Genomic DNA, 19,944 nt, shown 5'->3' on the forward strand with positions numbered 1-19,944 from the left:
TACTCTTTTTATTTTCGCATTGATGAATGTGTCTTCTTCCACTGTAAGCCGAGACAGAAATAACTGGTCCTGCAAGTCCATCTACTCTAAAAATGGAATGTAGCAGCATTACTGCCAAGGACACAAATCTTCTAAGCTTTCCTGCTCTGTTCAATTCCTTACTCTACAACCCAGAAAGCAGCAGACAGTGGTAGAACACCAGCAAATATAGAATTACAGGGCAAGAGATGTTTTGGCACAGATTGCCAGATGAAAGGTGCTGTGGTCATGTATACACACATCACTGTGTATGTAATTTGTGTACTTACATATGTTTGTAAATACACGTATCGTCACTGCAGAGATAACAGATAGTCCCCTCTTAAGACCTTGTTGACTCACGAAACAAGAAGGAAATCCCACCCTTTCATCCACTGTTGTTGCCTTTCCAGCTTTTTATCCTGATGACAAGGATTCAAGGGAGAGGGGATGTTGTTGGAAACCCTTGACCATAGAGCTGTCACCCGGCTCTTGTCTCTCTCATCCCCATTTTGTATTCGAGCCAGAAAGGTGGATGTCATTTCTCTACAATCTACTTGCACGTGAGCTTGTCCTCTGCTGCCTTTGACTCTTTCAGCAAGGCTGAAACGGCACAGCCGACAGACCCACCGCTCCTCCCCGGGCCCTGTCCCAGGGCCGCGCGGCTCCTGGGGGGTGAGAGCTTGTACCTTATGCCCAGGCAGAAGTTCCCTTGGGGCAGGTTGTGCCTGTAGCTCCCTGTGCTTTTGCTGTGCACCTCCGTGAAAGGCCCAGCTCTGCCTTCCCTGTGACCCCTTTTACGTAGTGAAAGACAACACTTAGATCCCTCTCTTCCACCTTCTCCAGGCCGAAAAAGCCCAGCTCTCTCCTCCTCCCCTCATACACCAGCTCCAATGTGTGCTCCAGCTGCCGCTGGTTTCAGCAGCCTTCCTCTGGACTCTCTCCCGTTTGTCTACATCCCTCTTGCAGTGGGGGCACCGAGATTTACCAGCTGCAGTCTCCCAGTGCCAAGAAGGGTAACGCCGGCTATGCTTGCTAATGCAGCACCTCATGGGACAGACGATGAAAAAAAAACCTTGTCAGGGCATGGCGGTTTTATCCAAGTTTCTCCTACACTGGAGTCCGATGCTAGGGAGCCAGGAGCCAGCAAAATGCATGGTTAGAAAGAAGTAAGAAGCACGGACACGTCACGTAAAATGCTACAAAGCTTTTTATTTTTCTTAATGAGGTATACATTACACATAAAATGCCACCATCGCTCTACATGGCGCCCGGGCTAAACGAGAACATTTGACTTGGTGGGAAAAGGCACTGCTTTGAAACGCTGGGCTCCCCACTTTGTCGCCAGAGAGGCTCAGCTGCTGCACGGCGATACAATAAGCTGGTAAGAACAGGAGAGCTGCTGCTACTACTACTGTCTGAGAAGTCTTCACAGCTTCCGCTGCAGTTGCACAGGAGGAGACAACCTCATTGTCCGGAAGCATTTGTGAAATGTCCACCACACAGTGCAGGAGGGTTATATATACTCTTACTCAAGCCAAGAGGAAAGAGCAAACGAAGGTCCGCTAACAGCGAGGTAATCTGGTAGAACTGACTTTAAGGAAAAACATCTGCTTCACCTTTTGAAATCTTATCTCCTAGTCCGCTTTTGAAAAAGGTTCCTCCTGCTTAACAGAGCCACGTAGACCTGCACGGCAAAAGACCCACCTGAAGCACAGAACGGAGCAGAATACTTCCCAAGCAGCCAACTCTACATCGCAGGAGAATGCAAGAGCTAGAATTGGTACTCGTACAAAACCCTTCTCGAACGGGAGCTGCGCTTTGCCTCCGACTGGTGGTGTAGCACGGGGCTCTTCCCCTGTACCACCAGCCAGCCGTCTCCATCAGAGCACAACCTCACCTTGCAAGGTTCCCGACTGCCAGGCTTATACCCGTTATCTCGAGGCCCAACCACCTTTGCCGTCTGTGACTGTCCTCAGTTTGCTCACTTGCATAAACTGAAAGCAGAAATGCAGAAAATTCCTTTGTTGAATTACTGGGACGATCCGTTTAACTGACGCGGAAACTTGAAAGGCCTTTTAGCATGCTCCCTAGCAAAGCATCACCGTCACTGAACTGAGTGACTGGGTGATCCCAAAAGGGCGCGGACTTTTGCATCAGTCCAACTGAACAGGCCTTTGGGGAGGACGATGGGGAAAACAAAAGTTTCCTTTGTGAAGGTAAAACGTAAGAAGAAACATAACCTTTCTTTTACCACCCTACAGGCCCATCTTTGTGCCTCTCTCAGCACAGACCTATTGAGACTGCTATTAGAAGCAGTTGGTGCTCAGGTAGAAATACCGCCTCCTCTTCTTTTATCGAGCGCTGATTGCATCAGACGATTTGAATGTTCACAAATTACTATTTGAAACGGGAACATTTCCCCCAGGAGCAGCAGAGTTTACGCACAATCTGCGGCTCACGTAGCGCAGGTTACAAAACCAAGACGTATTTTTTGCGATCAGAGAAGCAAACACTGAACAGAACAAAAAATAAAGAAGGAAATGCAGTACAGACCACAGCTCTGTTACATTTATAAAAGTTAAAACTGCTCCTCTTCTTCCTCAGAACTCCAAAGAAAGCTGCGACTTTGTTTGTTACTCAGTTTCAGAACAAAGACCTTTCAAGTCTCAATTGCAGTGTCTGGTATCGTCCTCTAATCCTAGCTATGCCAAGAACTGGATCCCAGGCTGACTTCATTTTTCTCGCTCCCATCAATGCCTAAGATGACGAATATTGCTTGTACGTCAAAACCCAAATGTCAAGAAAACACCGAGAAGGGGATAGAGGACCAAGTTGTAGTTTGGTTAAAGGGAGGTATTTCCCCGTAGTTTTTCCTTATTCTTTTGAGCTCACCAGTATTGAAGTCCTTGGACTTCTCTGTATTTTAGTATACAATTTTCCAGTGAGTTGGCTGCTCACAGTTTTTCTCTTTTTCGCCACAAAATCGGTTGTAAGTTGTTTTTGGATCAAATCCCAAGATCTCCCTTTCCTCATGGATCCGGAAGGAAAATGTTGAAACTGAGGTGCCTATAAAATACCTGTGAGAAAAATGAGAATGGGTTTGTGAATGGGGCCAGTTTTTAAAATGCAAGTAATTGATTTCAGTCCAATGAACTTTAATGTTCATTGAAAAGATATAATGAAATTATCATATATATTATAGATATACACACAATATAACTATTATACATCTATTGTATCTATGAATTATATAATAGCATGTCGTATGTGATTTGTAAACAACTATATCTGCGTCAAAAACGATATTCAGTTTTGTGACAGTAAGATTCGGCTCTTCAAGGAAAAGTGAAATGCATTACCTTGCATGCGCGCAGATCCACTGGTCAATCACGGCCAAGCCCCCGTCTTTGTAGAGTTCCAGCTCCTCCCAAGACGCTTCAAACCTCACCATCTCAGGCAGCAGTTTCTTGAGCAATTCAACCTCTGAAAAAGGGAAAGATGCACATTTATTTGTACGTTATAAAGAGCAACTCGCTGCTGGCATAAAAGGTAAGTGTTTAAGGGAACTCTGGGTGAACAGTTACGAAGCAAGCGAAACCAAAATCTACCTACAAATTTTACAACGCGTTTACCAAACGTCAAGAGTATTGTAGGCGGGGCGGGGGGGGAGCCAGTGGGGCAGAGACGTGGTGCCGAGCGGGGCAATTCTCAGGGGGTGGGAAGCCTGCAAGGGGTAGAACAGACGCTACCACTAGCCTCGCTGTCTAAATCCTACAGGGTAGGTGTACCAAGAAGCCCTTCTCGACAGCAAACTTAGATTAATCTGTCACAGATGCCATGCCCTGCAGGGTTATTCTAACGTCACGCATTGAAACAGATCCCTAGATGCTACCGGGAAGGAGGTGCAGCCCTGGGATAAGGCCTTGGGGGGGGGAACCCCACCCTTGGGGGTTTCTAAGCCTTGGCCACAAAATCCCAGTCTGGCTTTGGGAGCAGCCAAGGGGAAGGCTGGGTGGGAGACTTCAAAGGACCCTTCCAACCAGCATGTCCCAGTCTCTGAAACGCTAAGAAAAAAGGTGGGATGGAAGAACGAGGAGGAGGAACAGGCAAATTCAATTCCCAATTTCCCATTGTAGAAACCGTCAAACCTCCTATGGGAAATACCACGTGAATGGTTTGATACCAACTATTCAAGCTGGAAGGAAAGAGCTGCCCAATCCTGTTCGATTCCCCGTTCAATGATGGAGGCGTATGAACTTCCAGTCATTTATAAAAACGAAGCGGTAATTGCTGCACTCATTGTCAAAAGTTATCAATCCTGAACTGACTACAATCTGCCTACCCTCCTCGACAGCATCAGTGGCTACAAAAACTTTTTCAAGTTTATGTGTCTCCAAGAGGCTGCGGATTTTCTTTACTGCTCCTTGCAGGGAAGGCACATCCTCTCTGTGACCCCAGATGAAGTCTTTCCTTCTGAGATGAACCCCAAGGTATGGACCACCTAGAGCTGTGCCCGTCTTAACCTAAGAGAGAAAGATCAATAAACTTTAAAACGTGAAAGAACCACTATTCATTCACACTGAGAGGGTCTGAATGCATCATCTCTGGATGAGGCACCGAATTACTTTGGCTGCAGAAAGTAATTTTAAGGTACGGATTGGCAGTATTTTGGGACACTTATTGCAACGTTTTGATCTTGGGTGGCCTGCATCATACAAGAGAAACTAGTGTGCGAAATCTTTGGAAGCAAAAATTGCTCCCCTTGACCAAATCCACAACTGGCAGTTTGCAGCTGAACTTGACACCCAGAGATGATGCCGAATAGAAGACAAAATACAAGTTTCCTTTACTGAAACGAGGGTAACAGAAATCCGGCACCCAGAACCAGTCAGCCACATCCCAACAGACTCCGTTAACTCATGTCACACAGGGAGAAGAGAGTACAGTAGGAACACGCGCGTCCACCTCGATCTCAGCAGAGAGAGCCAGATTCACATGTATCTTCCAATATTCCCTGCAGTGTACAGCCAGGAGTACACAAATTTAAAAAAAAAACCAAAACAAAACTTGTTACATTTGTTATGGGAAACAGACTGTTACGATTTTACCTTCATCTGTGTCCAGTCCTCCTTGTAATGAGTCCTGTCTGCCTCATCCGTGGATTGAAGAAACTTGTTTCTAAACTTATCTCCCACTACACGGAGGTGTTTAGCAAACACCATGCTCCGACGGGTCTGTTGGAATAAGAGCAGATGCTGAGTCAGAAAAAGGGAGAGCTAAAAACGACTAAATGGAGATAAGTTTCACATACACAGAGCTTCCAGGATGCAGTTACTTCTATACATCCATGCAGCACTACAAGCAACAATTTCTAACCTTTCATCTGAGCTTTAGCTGTTTAATCCTAATCATAACCACATTTACAACCAGCATACTCGTCTGACCCTGCAATACACAGGCGTACGGAGCAGACTGTAGTTATTTACACAACAGAACACATAATATACCAAACTAAACACTCTAGCAATATACCTCACCTTTGGAAACAAAAGCTGGGCAAAGACTTCAGCTTGCAAAACACCCATAAGAATAAAACCTGCTTAAAAAAATCATGTGTCTAACCACAGACACTCCTATCAAATTCAGTGGAAAAGTGATGAAAAAGGAATTCTTTCCTTCACCTGTGGATAATAATCTCTTTCAAAGATTCTGTGATGCAGTCACCACTGCACGCAGTCACGCGTAGCCTTCTTACTAACAGGCACACACAACAGAACTAAGGAAATCCCATGTGACTTACACCGCTTACAAAGGACACTTGGCAATTTGGTCTAATTCTTAATTTTATATGAGTCTGTAGTCTGTTGTGTGATGGGCACCGAAGAAGGTGCAACAAAACCACTTCCCTTCAATATCCAACGGCCTCTCTTCTCTCAGCATAGCGAAGCCCAGAGTGGACAGAGTTCGCTCCACAGCAGAGAAGCCAGGCAGAGCGTTACTGGTACTCCAAGACATAGCCACACCGATCGTGCCTTCGCCTTGCTCTAGCAAAGAGGCAGGAACTAGAACCAGCCAGCCTTTTTTCACCTTCTCCTGGAGCAGCTATTTCTCCATATGCCAAACTCGCTGTGGTTGAACTGCTTCCTCCTCCATGTCATTCAGTAAGACGCAGAACAATTTAGTCTTCTGTAAGATCCATCACGCTCGTACCTGGAGATCCATGCCCCTCTAAATATTTAATGGGAGTACAAAGCCTGCTCTTCTAGCATCTTTAAAGAGATCACCTCTGGCTTTCTAATCCCATCCCAAATCCTCCGGCAAAAGGTTTATATTAAGGGAGGATGTACACACCGTCTGCTGCAGAACGCTCACGCTGCAGTTCGGAGAGACGTTTTCCCTCCTTTTTGTAATATGTCAACACAATACGATCCTGTCGAGTCATTGGGTACGTTACCCAAGGTGTGATGAACATGGTACGCCCAAGAGGCAGCAAACGCGTACGCAACCCATGGCAGTGCAGCGCGCTGGGGAGGACAATAAACATCTTGGAATGCTATGCTTGCGTCAAACACCTCTAAACTTCATCCTGACAGATTGCGCGGCTGCCACGTCACGTTTGGCAGCTGCGCAGTATGCTGTGCCAAGTTTTTCCCGGGCACAAAGCAACCCTCTGACAGCAGCTGCTCCGGACGAACACTTATTTTGCAAAAACACATGTAAAAGAGATAACAGATGAATGTGTGAACCTCCACTGACATATTTCTGAAGTGGATGCTCTCTGTGTCTGGTTATAATCTTATTTAAAGTGTATGTTTCAAATCTGCACGTGCCATATTGTCACTCTTTCCAACTACCTCCAAGTTTTGCTGCTTCTCCCTTTTTGTCTGCAAAGAAACAAACAACAGAGAAGGGAGAGACGCTTCTCAGAGGTGCAGGGGAAAAGACAAGCCGCCATAGGGCCCAAGCCGCAGCAAGACTACTTCTATTTGGATATCAGGCAAAACTTCTTGCCCACAAGAGCGGCACAGCCGTGGGACAGGCCCCAGAAAGGTGGCGGATCTCCGTCTGTGGGGACTTTCCACCTTCAGCTGAACACAGCCCCAAACCACCAGATCAAGTTCTGGAGTGCAAACCTCAAGGCAGGGCTGCCGAGACACCTCCCCACCTAAATTTTTCTGTGATTCTAAGTTTGGGAAAACGAACAAACAAACAAAACCAGTGTTGGTTATGCTCCCTTTTGTGTACATGAATTGAATTAATGGTACAGATCCTCTAATTCTTTGAGATCGTCCCCCCCAAAATGGTGAAACCAAATGCAAAACTGCTGGCTTTTCTAGAGTTGTCCTTAGAGAACTTCCTGCTTCCAGATAGATGGTAAAGTGCTCACGTGGTCTACATGCTACACTGATGCTCTTCAAGGGATTCAACAGTCACTCCTAAACCATTTTGGGAGGTCTTTCCTGCTCCGTGGTCATTCAACCATTAAGAATCCCAAAACAGTACCTTTCAGCTTGCAGTGGTAGAGAAATCTAGACAAAAACGGCGACAACAGTGAGAGCAATGCAGCTCAATATTAAATGCAAATCTTTTTTGGACACCAAAGACGTAGGTTGGTTGCAAAGGGAAGCTGGCTTGTTACAATTTAAAAACTTCTTTGAGACAAGAGGGCATCTGTCAGCAAGATTTATAAAGAACTCCAGATGTTATCCAGAGAGTTATTAAGAAAAAAACAACAACCAAAAATCATGCAGGTAGTTAAAATTGAAATAAAAGAAAGAATATTTTCCAGAAAGTTTTAAATAATTTTAAGACAAGTTTAAATTGTTGAGATAATGTTTAAAGTGTCACTGTTAAGAAATGTGTGTTATGGATCCATATGGATTTCATGTCTGCTTTTAGAGGACTACAAGTCAGACTCAGAAATGATACGTGGGTTGCATTTCTCTGTTTGGAAAGTCACTCTCAACGAAAAATTCATAGTTAGCAAACTACTGTTTGGTCCATTTCTGAAAAATATGCTACATACCAAGTGAACAGCCAGATGTTTATATCTTACGACTGAGGTCTACATAACTTGTTTCGTAATATCATGAGAGTCACTTTCTCCTAGAAATTTTAATTATATCAAGCACTCCATATTGTGTTCCGTTTTCCTCTGGCTGAACCTTTAACTTGTCTTAAAACCTTTCCCATAGGAATTATTTTACCATAGACCCTAGTGGGGTCTCCCAAAGCGCTCAGTGTTACCTTGACAGGCGTGGGAATTTTGCCATCGAAGCCAATGGGGAGACAGTTAGGACAATATTGAGCACTTTTGGGAATTCCTTTGAAAAGTCTAATCTTGAGGCTGACTAGACAAGAAACTGCACAAAGGCAGTTCCTCCCTCCTGATTGCAGAGGTGTTGCACAGGGGAGGTCCTTCTAAACGCCATGCCCCGCAGCACTGAGTCTTTGGGGACAAGACACCAGGACAAATTCCTGCATTACGTTAATCCACAGCAGCCTGAAGACCATCTTTAGCATACACTGCTGAAACATAAGACACAAGTTACTTTCAAGAAAAGAAACCCGAGGCAAAACTGAAGCACATATCGGTTATTGAATTTTTATCAGAACCAAGTAGAAAGTCTAGAGAAGCTAACTGGAAAATACTCACATTCCAATAATCTTTCCCTCCGTAGTGGTCATGAAGAAGGTTTTCAGCTCTGTCTAACATCACTGACCTATTAAAAATTGTAAAACTGAGTGCAGTTCCCTTAGGAATAGAATTTACATTACGATGTTTCTTTATACAGTTGCCAGGATAAAGCACAGACTATGATCTGTTTGCAAAGGGAGCACGGGGAATGAGGGATAGGCTGCCAATCTGTTCTGTACAAAGCAAACTGTGACCCATAGCCTGCGGGGGAGAGAAGGGAACTATGCCACTGCGTGTTCCTGCTCTCTTCCTTAATAAATGGTACTCTTAATTCTGACAGTTAAACCCAAACAAGCATTAACAATCCCTCACGTAGTCCTCACAGTAGTTGCTGCTGGAGAAATAAGGTTGCCAACAGGGAGAGTGATCCAAAGGGGAGAAGCGACCTATGAGATGATGCTCAGCCTCGGAGCACGTGAGAGCCTCTTGGAGGAAGCACGAGTCATGCTCACAGGAGCAAAACCGGAGAAGGTGTGGAATAAAACGTCCTACAGTAAAACAACAGATCAAAGAACACACAGACGCTACAAAAACGTGTGTTAGCAACTAAGCACAAATTTTAAAATGAAAATTTTTCTCTAACATGAAAACAGCCTGTGCTTTTCATAAATACACACAGCTCAGGACTGTGTACTGGAAACATAACCGCACTATCCAAGTTCTAAGAAGCAGAAGACATTTTGAGAGTTTTGAATATCCAAGAGCATAGGGGATGTAGGCGTAGTTTGTGCTCTGAGCACACTGAATACGAGCGAACACACAGAGAAATGCTTCTGCTGAAGGGCGTCAAAGTCGTTATCTGTATCTTCTTCTACTAAAATGAGAGGAAGCAAATAACCAATCAACTTTAGATTATCACTGCTGACAATCAGCTGGACACTTGCACGTAAGGCTACAAATAATCTGGAAAACAGACTAGACGGTGCTGGCAGAAAAGCAGCACCGCATTTAACAGGAAGCTTGGAGGTGAATCAGATTAATAATCCAAATGTATCAGGAAGATTCCTGTAAGTGACCACACCTGAAGAGTAATAATACAGTACTAGGACCATACAACGGATTGTCTGGCCAAAAGGGCAGTACGGGAGATCAGAAAGGCCGTGGTGCACAAGTCACCATAGCCACTGGAGATTTCAACTATCCCCAAGCAGGCTGGGCAAGTGTCATAGCAGGACGTGACTAAGCAACTGCAGTTTGAGACGCTGTCAAGGACAGTTCCATGAACCAACTGGGCAGGGAGTAGCTCCCGACATCGTCCTGAGCAGCAGCAAGACACGGACCAAAGTCTCACAGTGGAAGAGCTACTCTGTGACAGCAGCCATAAATGTACTCATCTTCAACGTCCTGCTGGATCAACAATGGCCAAAGGAAAGCTACCGCAGTTGCATCCAGTTTCAAAAAGGGGACTATGCAAAACTGCAGACGTAGCGTCCAAGTGAAGAAAACAGAAAGGCTCATAAACTCCATGAAGTTAAACAGAAAAAGACAATAAAGAAGGTCAAAAAAGAATTTGAGCAACCAGAAATAAAGGCATTCAATCTAACGACAAATCTTCCTTCCAATACAAAAAAAAAAGGAAATTAAAGGCTTACCAAGCACTTAGAGATGGTAACGTCATGACAGAAACAGCTAACGTAATTTTTTGTAGCTGTGCGCTAGGTGGAGGAGCTGGGAAGAGTCACATGCCAGAACTACTTTTTACAGGGGAACTCATCAGAGGACACGTCTCAAACCAAAGTGTCCGTAGGAAGTGTCCAGCGATGGAACAGCTAGACAAAATGAACCAACGAACGGCCAACACCGGGCAGTATTCACCCAACAGTTGTCAAGGAACTTAAGGATGAAGCAGCTGCGCCACCAATTCTGCTATGCAACTCCTCGCTTAGAACTGCAACACAGCAAATGTGACGTCAATTTTCTAAAAACGCACTTGGGGACGTCTGGGATGCAACAGAGAGGTAAACCTGATGTCAGTACTGGACAACTTAACAGCAAATATTATAAAAACGAGAATTAATGGATACCTAAAGCAAAGTGGAGAAGTATCAACATGGAACTCTGAACAATCAGAGTAGTCTGAAGACATAAGCACACGTGCGGATAAGGGAAATCTCATTGATATTACCAGGATTTCCTGACAGCCTTCGTTAAAGGCTTTTAAGAAAACTTAACAGCAATGGCACAGGAGGGAAGGTCCTTGCATGGATTAAAAAAAAGTTTAAAGACAGGGATAAATGTCCAGTTCTCATTGTAGAGGGAGGTCACAAGTGGAAGGGATCTGCTTTTCACCATATCCCTAAACAACCTACAAAAGGGCGTGAACTTTGGGGTGACACAGCTTGCCGATCATTTTAAATTGCGCAGAGCAGCAAAGACAAAGGCCAATTGTGAAGAATTAGAGAAGTTTGATGACTGGCCAATGAAGTGGCAGATGAAATCTAATGTAGGAGTGCATCTAGTCCAGAAAATACTGGCTTCATCTGATAACTAAAGGGCTCAATGCTCAGGAATGAGGACAGTTTGATGAAAACGTCAAGGCAACACTCATCAGAGGTCAAAAAAAGGAACTTGTATATTAGGAATTACCAGAAGAAGGAGGGAGCACTAAACAGAGCACGTCATTATACCACTACGTAATGGGTTTACCCGCACTCAAGCGCGCAGGACCCAGTTGAACTGTAAAGGTTCAGAGAATGGCAGCGAGGATAACCAAAGGCATGCAATGGCTTTCAAACGAAGAACAACTAATGAAGCCAGGACTCTTCACACTGCAGAGGAGACAACTGAGGCGGAATACAATAGAGAGATGTAAAATCATGCATGGCATGGAAGCGAATATGGAAGAGCTGTTTGTTCACTGTCTCTTCCACTACGTGAACTAGGGGACATTAGATGAAACTTGCAGGTAGGAGTTACAAAAGGAGGTGGATTTTCATAGGATGCACAATTAAGGTGCAAAACCTTTAGGTCTTGTTCCAAGATTTTGTGGATGCTAACAGTGTGCGTGGGGGTTCAAAGGGAAGCTTGTGCAGATCCATGGACTCACTGAAGGATATAAAAGACAGGAAGATCACTTTTGGCTCAGAAGGTCCCTACAACCACAAACCTGAAGGGCGTGACAGGACTCAGGGGAGGCATTAACCACACTTGCCCAGTTGTTATACTTTTCCCCAGACATCCGATTTTAGCCACTCTTTGATTTCACACACTAAACTAGACCGACTTTAACATGAACCACTGTAGCTGCCCTTACATTGCTGTTACGTTGGTACGTCTTCCTACTTGTGTAGGAAGAAATGTGATCTTGTGCATAAAGCACCTTGTCTGCGTGTTAGGAATACTTGGGCACCACTCCTAATTTTTCTCTTGACCTTCCTCATCGCCAGACCTTTGACAGTTGCCGTGAAAGAGTTAACGGTAGGGCTAAACATGGAGATCTCTGTGGCTTATTTAATCCAGTTTTCTGCTGTCACTGGCAAAGATTACGGTATAACTCCTACAAATAGAACAACATTCCTGTTAAAAACCAGGACTTTGCTTCCTCTGCTCCCAGTGGGAGGTACTACAGATCCCCACTGCTCTGCTTAGGGGAACCTTCATCTCATTTCCAATTAAATCGTATTGATGTCAAATTTTTGGACGTTTCTGCTCTCATAGCAAAACTGCACTTCAGCTTACACGGTTTGTGTTTCTCCTATGGATTTATTCCCCTGATGTATTCATAGACAGTGATTATTTCCTCTCCCTATTCTCCCCTGTACCCCAGTAGCTTTTGCTTTGCTACGATGTCTTCAGTTGTTACAGGGTCACAGCTGACTGGAAATACTTTGCTACCGGGACAATGTCAGCGTGCTCCATCTCTCATAGAAGAGCTTTCCTTTCCTCTGATCATCCTAGTGGCATCTCAGAGCAGAAAGATGAAACATGCTGCTTGCTTCCTCTAAACCCAGCTCATGCTACGGAGGATGGACGTCACAGGAGACCAGGCACTGCACCTCGTGATCCGAGACGTGGGCTTGGGCAACACTGACTCCACTCTCTTCGTTCCCTCTTGACCCAGCATCGAAGGGTAAAGGAAGGAAAGGTAAACGCAGGGTGGCAAGGACATTTAGCTACCTGAGAGAGAATATGAAGGAGCTTAAGGCTATTTCCTTTTAGGTTTTAGCACTGCAGCATTCAACCTAACTTACAGTTAGGTGTTTCTTACAGTGTAAATTCCTTTTGTAATGATTTTAATGGATTACAATAACTCAGCGATGAAGTACCACAACAGTGGGACATAGCCCCTAAGTTCCCCCTGCTCCTCCCACCTGGCAACGGGTTCGTGAGCAAGCAATACAACCATAACTAGTCATACAAGGCAACTCACTGTGCCGAAGTGTTCTTCAAAAGGACGGGAGCCACAATAGAGGCAGATCCTTGGACAGACAGACAAGAGACATTTAGGCCCCGCGTTTCCTCGTAACCCCAGAACCATCCTCTGAAAGGGAACACAAAGTATTGGTTCACAGGCTTGTATTGTAAATTAATGCCATCTATATAATGAAAACAAATAAACAGTACACCCTAGAAAGATGATATATAATGTAAATAAACCAGCTCCTTTATACTGTTTTTGTGTGAAACAACAACTTTCTAAAATTAGATCTTCTAGTACCAATATAACATTTTATTATTGATGGAGTTTTCAAAACAGAGTGAACCCCAAGCATCTAGAGATTCACAGACAACACTACAACGACCGCACAAGTCTGTTCTGTTAGAGCAGGCAAATGTCTCATTGAAAACAACCAAAAAGACGACTGAAAGGACTGCTAGATGTTACCTGTAGTACTCATGTTTGTCTTTGGAGTACATAAGCTGATCAATGCATGGCCTTTCATCTATTTTTTCTTCCCATGTTCCTTCTTTCCATCCTTCTGCGTAGCCTTGTAGGACATAAATCTGTTCAATAAAGGGCCCACCTGACTCTGAGCAGAAGGCAAAGCAAAGCGTTTGTAAGCATGAAAAACCACACGATAAAGGTACAAACTAGCATTACTTGCGCTTAAAAATCTGCTAGAAATGCTAATATTACACTACTCTCTCTCTTTCCTGTTTTCCCTATAAAAAGGAAAAGAAGTTCTGTGTGAGACAGAAGAGCTAAAAGGGTCAGGGGATGTGACAACCTGCTACTCCCACCCAGCTATGCGTGATTTAATGCGCCAAACAGAACTGAATCGCCAGGGAAATGTAAATTTAAAAGCTGGGTAAAACACGCCACGAAGCACAGAGGTTTTCAATGCTGTAGGTAGCTGCTATGGGAAGAGTGCCTCCAAGAAAATGACAAGTACAAGCCCTTCTTCCCCTAAATTTCAGGGTTTCTAAACGCTTTTTCCTGAAAGGTAGGGGACAACAATCCCTTCAGAGCTCTTTGCAGAGGTGTGACATTTGGTGGCCTTTATCTCCTTTGCTGAAAAAGTCTACGACTGTTGCAGATTTTGGCATTTGGTGATTAGCTCAACATGGCATCAAATCCTAAAGGAACCAACTGCAGTTTCCATATTCTTAGGGAAAGCCTTCCTCTTATATACCACTTTGTACACAAAAAGCAGGGGATAAGTATTTTGAGTACGTGCAGCATCGACGATGAAAAAGTAAGTTCACCGAAGAACCCGCTGTACAGCTTTTACTGTCCAACCGCCTCCAGAAAAAGGTGGCTTGTCTGTATTTCGACGGAGAGCTGCAGGCTGCCTCTCTCTCCTTACAGGGTTGCTACTGTGGCCAAAATCACGCAGAAGTATCTGCGGCTTTTTAACCAGAGGCATTAAGTGTCTTTCTCTGGGGTCGCTAGGAAGTCAAGTGGCTGACAGTGCTATACCAAATGAGCTGCCAAATAATTGGGTCATTTCATCCTAGTGGTGTTATACTCAGCACGATTCTTTCCCATCCCTCTTCTCGCGACCTTTAACTTTTTTTATTTCACATATAAGGATAAAAGCACATATAAGGATAAACCTGTGAAGAAACCACCTCAAATATTTAGTCAATTGTAGATTGTATGATTCTATATTCTACCTGCAAGGAACTGCTCATATTCAATGACAGGGATGTTCCTGTTGAGGCTTGGGAGATCGAAGAACTCGGACCAAGGGATCCGGACCTGAAGGATGTCAGGGCTCTGCCAGTGATAAAGACGTCCCCAGGGAGGCAGAACTAACACCCAATTTTCAGTTTTCAGCAAGGTCTTTAGAAGGGAAGCAATGCGAATGTAGACATCTCTGCGAAGGTTGAACCCTTCCGGAGGATTTACATCATACAAAAGGTATCTGGGGAGAACAAAGCAATATAATTACTGCGGGGAGTTAAAAACTTTTACATGTGGGGGTTTTTTACCCCACAACCATGTGATGCAACTCTGTTGGAATGGAAACTGTTCCTCTTTCGTGAGTTTGGGGTACTCGGAAGATGGAAGGGGATGAAGTAGGGGAAGGCAGAGCAGTGCGTGCTGCAGGGGCTGGAGGGGCCACCAGCATCTCCTCACGGGACATCATCAAGGTGGCACATGCCACGAGCCCTTCCTGCAGCGGGGCGGGATGTGGGGGGCCAAAGGAGCGAACCCCTCAGATGTCTTGGTCGTCCTGAGGGTAACGTGGCGTGTGGCGAGAATGGTGAGACGACTGGTATGTTACTCGGGCTGATTCCTGGGAGCTGAATATGAAGGCGGGAGGACACGTTCAGGAGGGACAGGGGAAAAGGGTGCATGTCACCCACCGCAAGGCAGACGGGTGGGGGTCCCCACGCCACGCTCAGAGCAGGAAAGCCCCCAGACAGCTGCGACTGGGCGGCATCTTCCAGAAAAGACCCAAACAGCCCCAGCAAGGGAAGGAGGACCTTTACGTGCCCACCACCCGACAGCTCAGAGGCACGGCAGGTCGCCTGTGCGGGGGACCTGCCGCGTCCCCTCGGGATGCCACGCAGGAGGCTGCCACGAGTGGAGGGTCCCGGGGGCGGCAGGGGCTCACCCTGGCAGGCAGGACCGGCCTGAGGCGAGCGGGCCCGCCCTGGGGCTGTGTGTGTGTGGCGGGGGGGGGACAGGGGACTGCTGCCCAGGCATGGCCCTGCCGAGGCCCACGGTGGCTGGGGGGCGGCGGGGCGCCGCTCCTGACCTGGTGCGCGGCGCGGCAGCGGCGGCGGGCAGCGAGGAGGCGGAGTGGCCGGCGCGGAGGGCGGCGGGCGGCGGCTGGGCGGCAGCAGGCGGCGGGAAGGCGAGCGCGGCCAGGCCCAGCAGCAGCAGCAGCGGCGGCGGCGGCGGCAGGAGGCGGCAGCCGGGGCCTTGCGCCGCCATCCCCGCGCCGCGCCACGTCCGGGGCGGCCCCGGCGGCGGCCCGGCCCCTCGGTGCGGAGGGCGGGAAGCGGCGGCGGGGTCCCCGGCGCGGCTCCCTCAGAAAAGGCCCGCGGTCAGGGGCCGGAGGCTGGTGCCGGTGAGCCGGTTCAGCTCCTCCAGGATCTCCACCTCCTTCTGGTACATCTGCGGGAGGAGGGAAGCCGCGGTCAGCGCCGCCGGCACCGCGCTCCCCGGCTGGGCCAGCGGCGCCTCAGCGCCTGCCAACGCCGGCATCAAGGCGGGCCACAGCTCTGCAGAGCCGCCCGCCCGGCGGGCCGGACCCGCAGGTTCCCTGTCACGGGGGGGAGTGCGAGAAAGGGAGATTCTTTCCACCCGGGTACGACATGAGACGGGCTGGACACCGCGCACCTTCTTCCCCAGCTCCGGGGCATCGCCGTACCTGTTGCCACTCGGGTTTTGTGTTGTGCTGGTAGCCGAGCAAATGGCACAATCCGTGGGCTGCCGTCACCTGCGCAAAGAGGCAAGGGCAAACGACACGTATGACAAACTCAGGCCGCAGCGCTGGCAGCTCGCTTGCGCAGACAAGCCCCGGCACCAGCGCCGCAGCCCGCCCGGCACGAACCGGGGGGTACGAGGGGTGACCAGGGCTGACCCCGTACCCGACCGTTTGCCGCTTTGCCAGAACCAGCAGGGAAAAGCCGGTACTCCGCACTCAAAACCCTGCCCCCGGGGGACACCCCACGGCTGTCCTTCCCTGCCGCGTAGCATCAGGGGGACCGCTGCCCGCGGCGGGGCTCACCACCAGGACGCCGTCGAAGTCCTCCCCGGTGGCGCGGCACTGCTGGTGGATGTACTCCACCCCCAGGAAGATGTCCCCCAGGTTGTACTCCTCGCGGCAGCTCGGCCGCGGCAGCTCCCCCGCCGCCACCACCCGGTGGAAGGGGAAAGAGAGGACGTCGGTGGGCTCCGGGCGCTGCCGGTACGCGCCGTTAAGACGCCGCATCAGCCCGTTGCCGGCACAGACCAGCCCAACGTCGAAGCGGGAGGCGCCCAGGGCGGCCCGCAGGGCGCAGACGGCGCGGCGGAGCGGGGCCCGACGCACCGGCACGGCCCGCTGGGCGTTCCGCAGCGCCACGCTCATGGCGGCGACAATGGCGGTGGCGGCGATGGCAGCGGTGGCGGCGGCGGGACCCCGCCCACCCCACCTGCGCCTGCGCGGCCCCCGGCGGGACCCCGCCCCCGAGGAGAGGAGGCGGCGGCGGCGGGAGGCCGCCATGAACGCCGGGGGTCCGTTCCGCGGGCCGCCCGCCTTCCCGCCGCCGCTGCGCTTCGGGCAGGCCGCCGTCTTCGGGCAGGGCGGCGGCGCCGCCGGCATCCCCTTCGCCCCCGGGCCTACCGCCGCCTTCGGGCCGCCCTACGGGCTAGGCCAGGCGTCGGCCTTCGCGGCGGCGGGCAGCAGCGGGGCCCCGGCGGGCAACGCGGGGTTCAGCTTCAAGCCGCCCACCAACCTGGGCAGCTTCCCGGGGCCGGGCGAGGCGCCGGGCGGCGGTGGGGCCTTCACGGCGCCCGAGTTCCGCTTCAAGGCGCCCGAGAGCGCCGCCGCCTTCAAGCCGCTGGCGGGCGGCGAGGCGGAGAAGGGCCCGGCCGCCCCCGCCGCCTTCACCTTCTCGCCGCCCTTCGGCTTCGCGCCCGAGGCGGGCCCGGAGGCGGTGGCGGCGGCGGCGGGGGGCCCTTCTCCTTCTCGCGTCCCGCCGCCGCCCTGGGCCGGCCGGAGGAGAAGGGCCCGCGGCCGCTTTTCGAGGAGCCGGGGGAGCCGGCGCCCAAGGGCCTGAAGCGGAAGGAGGAGCGGGAGCGGTCGCCGCGGCGGGCGGCGGCGGGCGGGCGGGCGGCGGTGGCGCCCCGGAGAAGCGGGCGGTGCTGCTGAGCCGCCCCCGCGGCGGAGCGCTCTTCGGCCGCATGCTGCAGGAGATGCTGCGGAGCCAGGGCCGCGGGCACCGCGACCGCGGAGACGCCACCGAGGCCGAGCGGGGACCCGCCGAGGAACCGCCGCCGCCGCCGGCCGAGGCCCGGGAGCCCCCCCGGGAGGGTAGGCTGATGTCGGGGGGGGGAAGCCCCGGGACACCCCGCTGGCCGGCTGTCACCCCGGTTTCTGAGGTGGCTGCCGCTCTCTCTTTACAGATGCCACCCCCGTGACCCCCGCCCGCCGGGCTCGGGGCAGCGAGAGCACGGAGGGGCTGGGGGGCCTGTCGCCCGGCGAGCTGACGGCCATCCAGTGCAAGAACGTCCCCGATTACCTCAACGACAGGACGGTGCTGGAGAAGCACTTCGGCCAGTTCGTAAAAGTCCGACGGATCATGACCAGGCGCAATAAAAAGATGGCCGTTCTCCACTTTTTTGATCATGTGAGTATGGGAAGCGGTTGTCGGCACAAGAGCAGGCTTAAATCCGAGTGCTTGGGACGGGTCCAGCTCTGGTGAGAGCTGCAGCCCTGTTCAAACGCTGTATGTTTTTTCACCTGGGGGAAAGCTTTGTAGCATGAGCACCGTATTACAGACAGGGATAGAAGCGTACAGAGCTGCACCTAAAATGTAGCTGCCAGAGCTCTGCCTGGCTTTAGCTGTCCTGTTAGCGTCCAGCTCAAACACCAAATGGATCTTCTGTGTTGTCTCATGTCGCCCGAACCTGAATTACATACGCTGCTGCATTCTTGCTCAGGCTCGGCAGCACCAAGGGCGAGGTGAGCTTGTGCCATCTTTGCAGGGTGACCTGCTCGCTGGAAGTACTGCCGTTACGTCAGTGCCGAGGCGTGGTGAGGAGCCAGTTCAGAGGCTGCATGGTCTGTTCCTGTTTTGTGCTTAAAAACACAGCTTTGGTCTCAAGTGTTCTAAGTTTGCTGTAGTTCTTAGGAAAGCAGCAATTTTTGTGGAAACCAGTGCTGCTGGCTGCATGTAGGTCTTAAGCGAGAGGTTAAAATGTAGTAACCAGAAGTTTATGGAAATTGGTAAATGTTTCTCTGGCAAAAACAGCACTGCACATTTCAGTGTTCTGATGCTAATAGGTTTTTGCACTCAGCTTTTGTTTTCTTTCAGGCCTCGGCAGTTCTGGCCAGGAAAAAAGCGAAAGAGTTGCACAAAGACATAGTAACGTTTTGGCAAAAGAAGAAAACAAGTAAGTCTTTGTTTCCAGATACGATTACCGGGTGATACATAAATGGCATGGCGTCTGCTCTGTTCTTGTTTCCTGATGTGCTGAGATCGATACAAAGATGATCTCCACAGTAGGAACGTTACAGTTCCAGAAGTATGACGTTCTCTTTGACTTTTGTGAGTCAGGCTGTTTGGTGCGCAGAGCTTCTGGGAGCATTGAAGGTTAGTCTTTACAGAAGCGTAAGAATAGTTATTCTGCATTTTATGTGACATCCCGGCTAGCTCTGTCTGTGGCAAAGGCTAATAGTGAATATGCAGGGGAGGGGAAAAAGAACAGGATAAAGCATGTAATTGCTTCCAGAATAATTTCTCAGCCTTTAACAGGCTGTGGCTTGGGAACCCTGGGTGCCAGAAGGGCTGTCTTAGCCCTTGCAGAATTTTCTCTTGTGAAGCTACCCAGTTGCTTTTGTAAGCTGTGTAAACTTCCATCATCCGCAGTACTGTCCTCCGGTATTGAGGGAGTTTTAAGTGAGCGACTGCGAATCACGCTTGGGAATTGCACTTTCTTAAGTTTCTTTCTTGAATTCCTGTTGTCTAAAGCATTTTGCTTGGTCTGAGCCAAAATGCTGTTTCAGCCATACCAAAGAGCTGAAGACGTTTGAAATGACAGGGTAGTTTTACAAGAGAATTTAGAAACCATTCATGCAGCCACACGAGAGACATATGGTGATGTTAACTTTGTGCTCCTACCT

At 49.4% G+C, this 19,944-nt stretch overlaps 3 protein-coding genes across 4 annotated transcripts in view; 1 reads left to right on the forward strand and 2 right to left on the reverse strand.

Annotated features, from left to right (window-relative positions):
• Positions 1-1,210: 1,210 nt before the first annotated feature.
• Positions 1,211-16,108, reverse strand: POFUT2 (protein O-fucosyltransferase 2). The gene is made up of 9 exons (XM_050900086.1): positions 15,868-16,108; positions 14,777-15,027; positions 13,545-13,689; positions 13,089-13,199; positions 8,678-8,744; positions 5,130-5,255; positions 4,364-4,544; positions 3,381-3,504; positions 1,211-3,098 (listed from the first exon to the last, which is right to left on the reverse strand). The coding sequence occupies exons 1-9, from the start codon at positions 16,044-16,046 to the stop codon at positions 2,945-2,947; spliced, it is 1,338 nt and encodes a 445-aa protein (XP_050756043.1). The 5' UTR covers positions 16,047-16,108; the 3' UTR covers positions 1,211-2,944.
• A 23-nt stretch (positions 16,109-16,131) lies between these two features.
• Positions 16,132-17,187, reverse strand: YBEY (ybeY metalloendoribonuclease). Of its 2 annotated transcripts, none has more exons than XM_050900088.1 (3): positions 17,122-17,187; positions 16,486-16,554; positions 16,132-16,229 (listed from the first exon to the last, which is right to left on the reverse strand). In XM_050900088.1, the coding sequence occupies exons 1-3, from the start codon at positions 17,185-17,187 to the stop codon at positions 16,143-16,145; spliced, it is 222 nt and encodes a 73-aa protein (XP_050756045.1). In that variant the 3' UTR covers positions 16,132-16,142. The 2 variants fall into 2 exon arrangements, with proteins under 2 accessions (XP_050756045.1, XP_050756044.1); XM_050900087.1 differs by having other exon boundaries at positions 16,846-17,187.
• Positions 17,188-17,320: 133 nt separating this feature from the next.
• MCM3AP (minichromosome maintenance complex component 3 associated protein) overlaps positions 17,321-19,944 on the forward strand; it is a 28,753-nt gene continuing 26,129 nt past the window's right edge. Inside the window, 5 exon segments of the mRNA XM_050899602.1 lie at positions 17,321-17,770; positions 17,773-17,937; positions 17,940-18,132; positions 18,225-18,448; positions 19,136-19,214. Of these exon segments, the coding sequence (XP_050755559.1) occupies positions 17,321-17,770; positions 17,773-17,937; positions 17,940-18,132; positions 18,225-18,448; positions 19,136-19,214 (1,111 nt within the window).

The sequence above is a fragment of the Gymnogyps californianus genome, chromosome 7 (assembly GCF_018139145.2).
Source record: "Gymnogyps californianus isolate 813 chromosome 7, ASM1813914v2, whole genome shotgun sequence".
Taxonomy (NCBI): domain Eukaryota; kingdom Metazoa; phylum Chordata; class Aves; order Accipitriformes; family Cathartidae; genus Gymnogyps; species Gymnogyps californianus.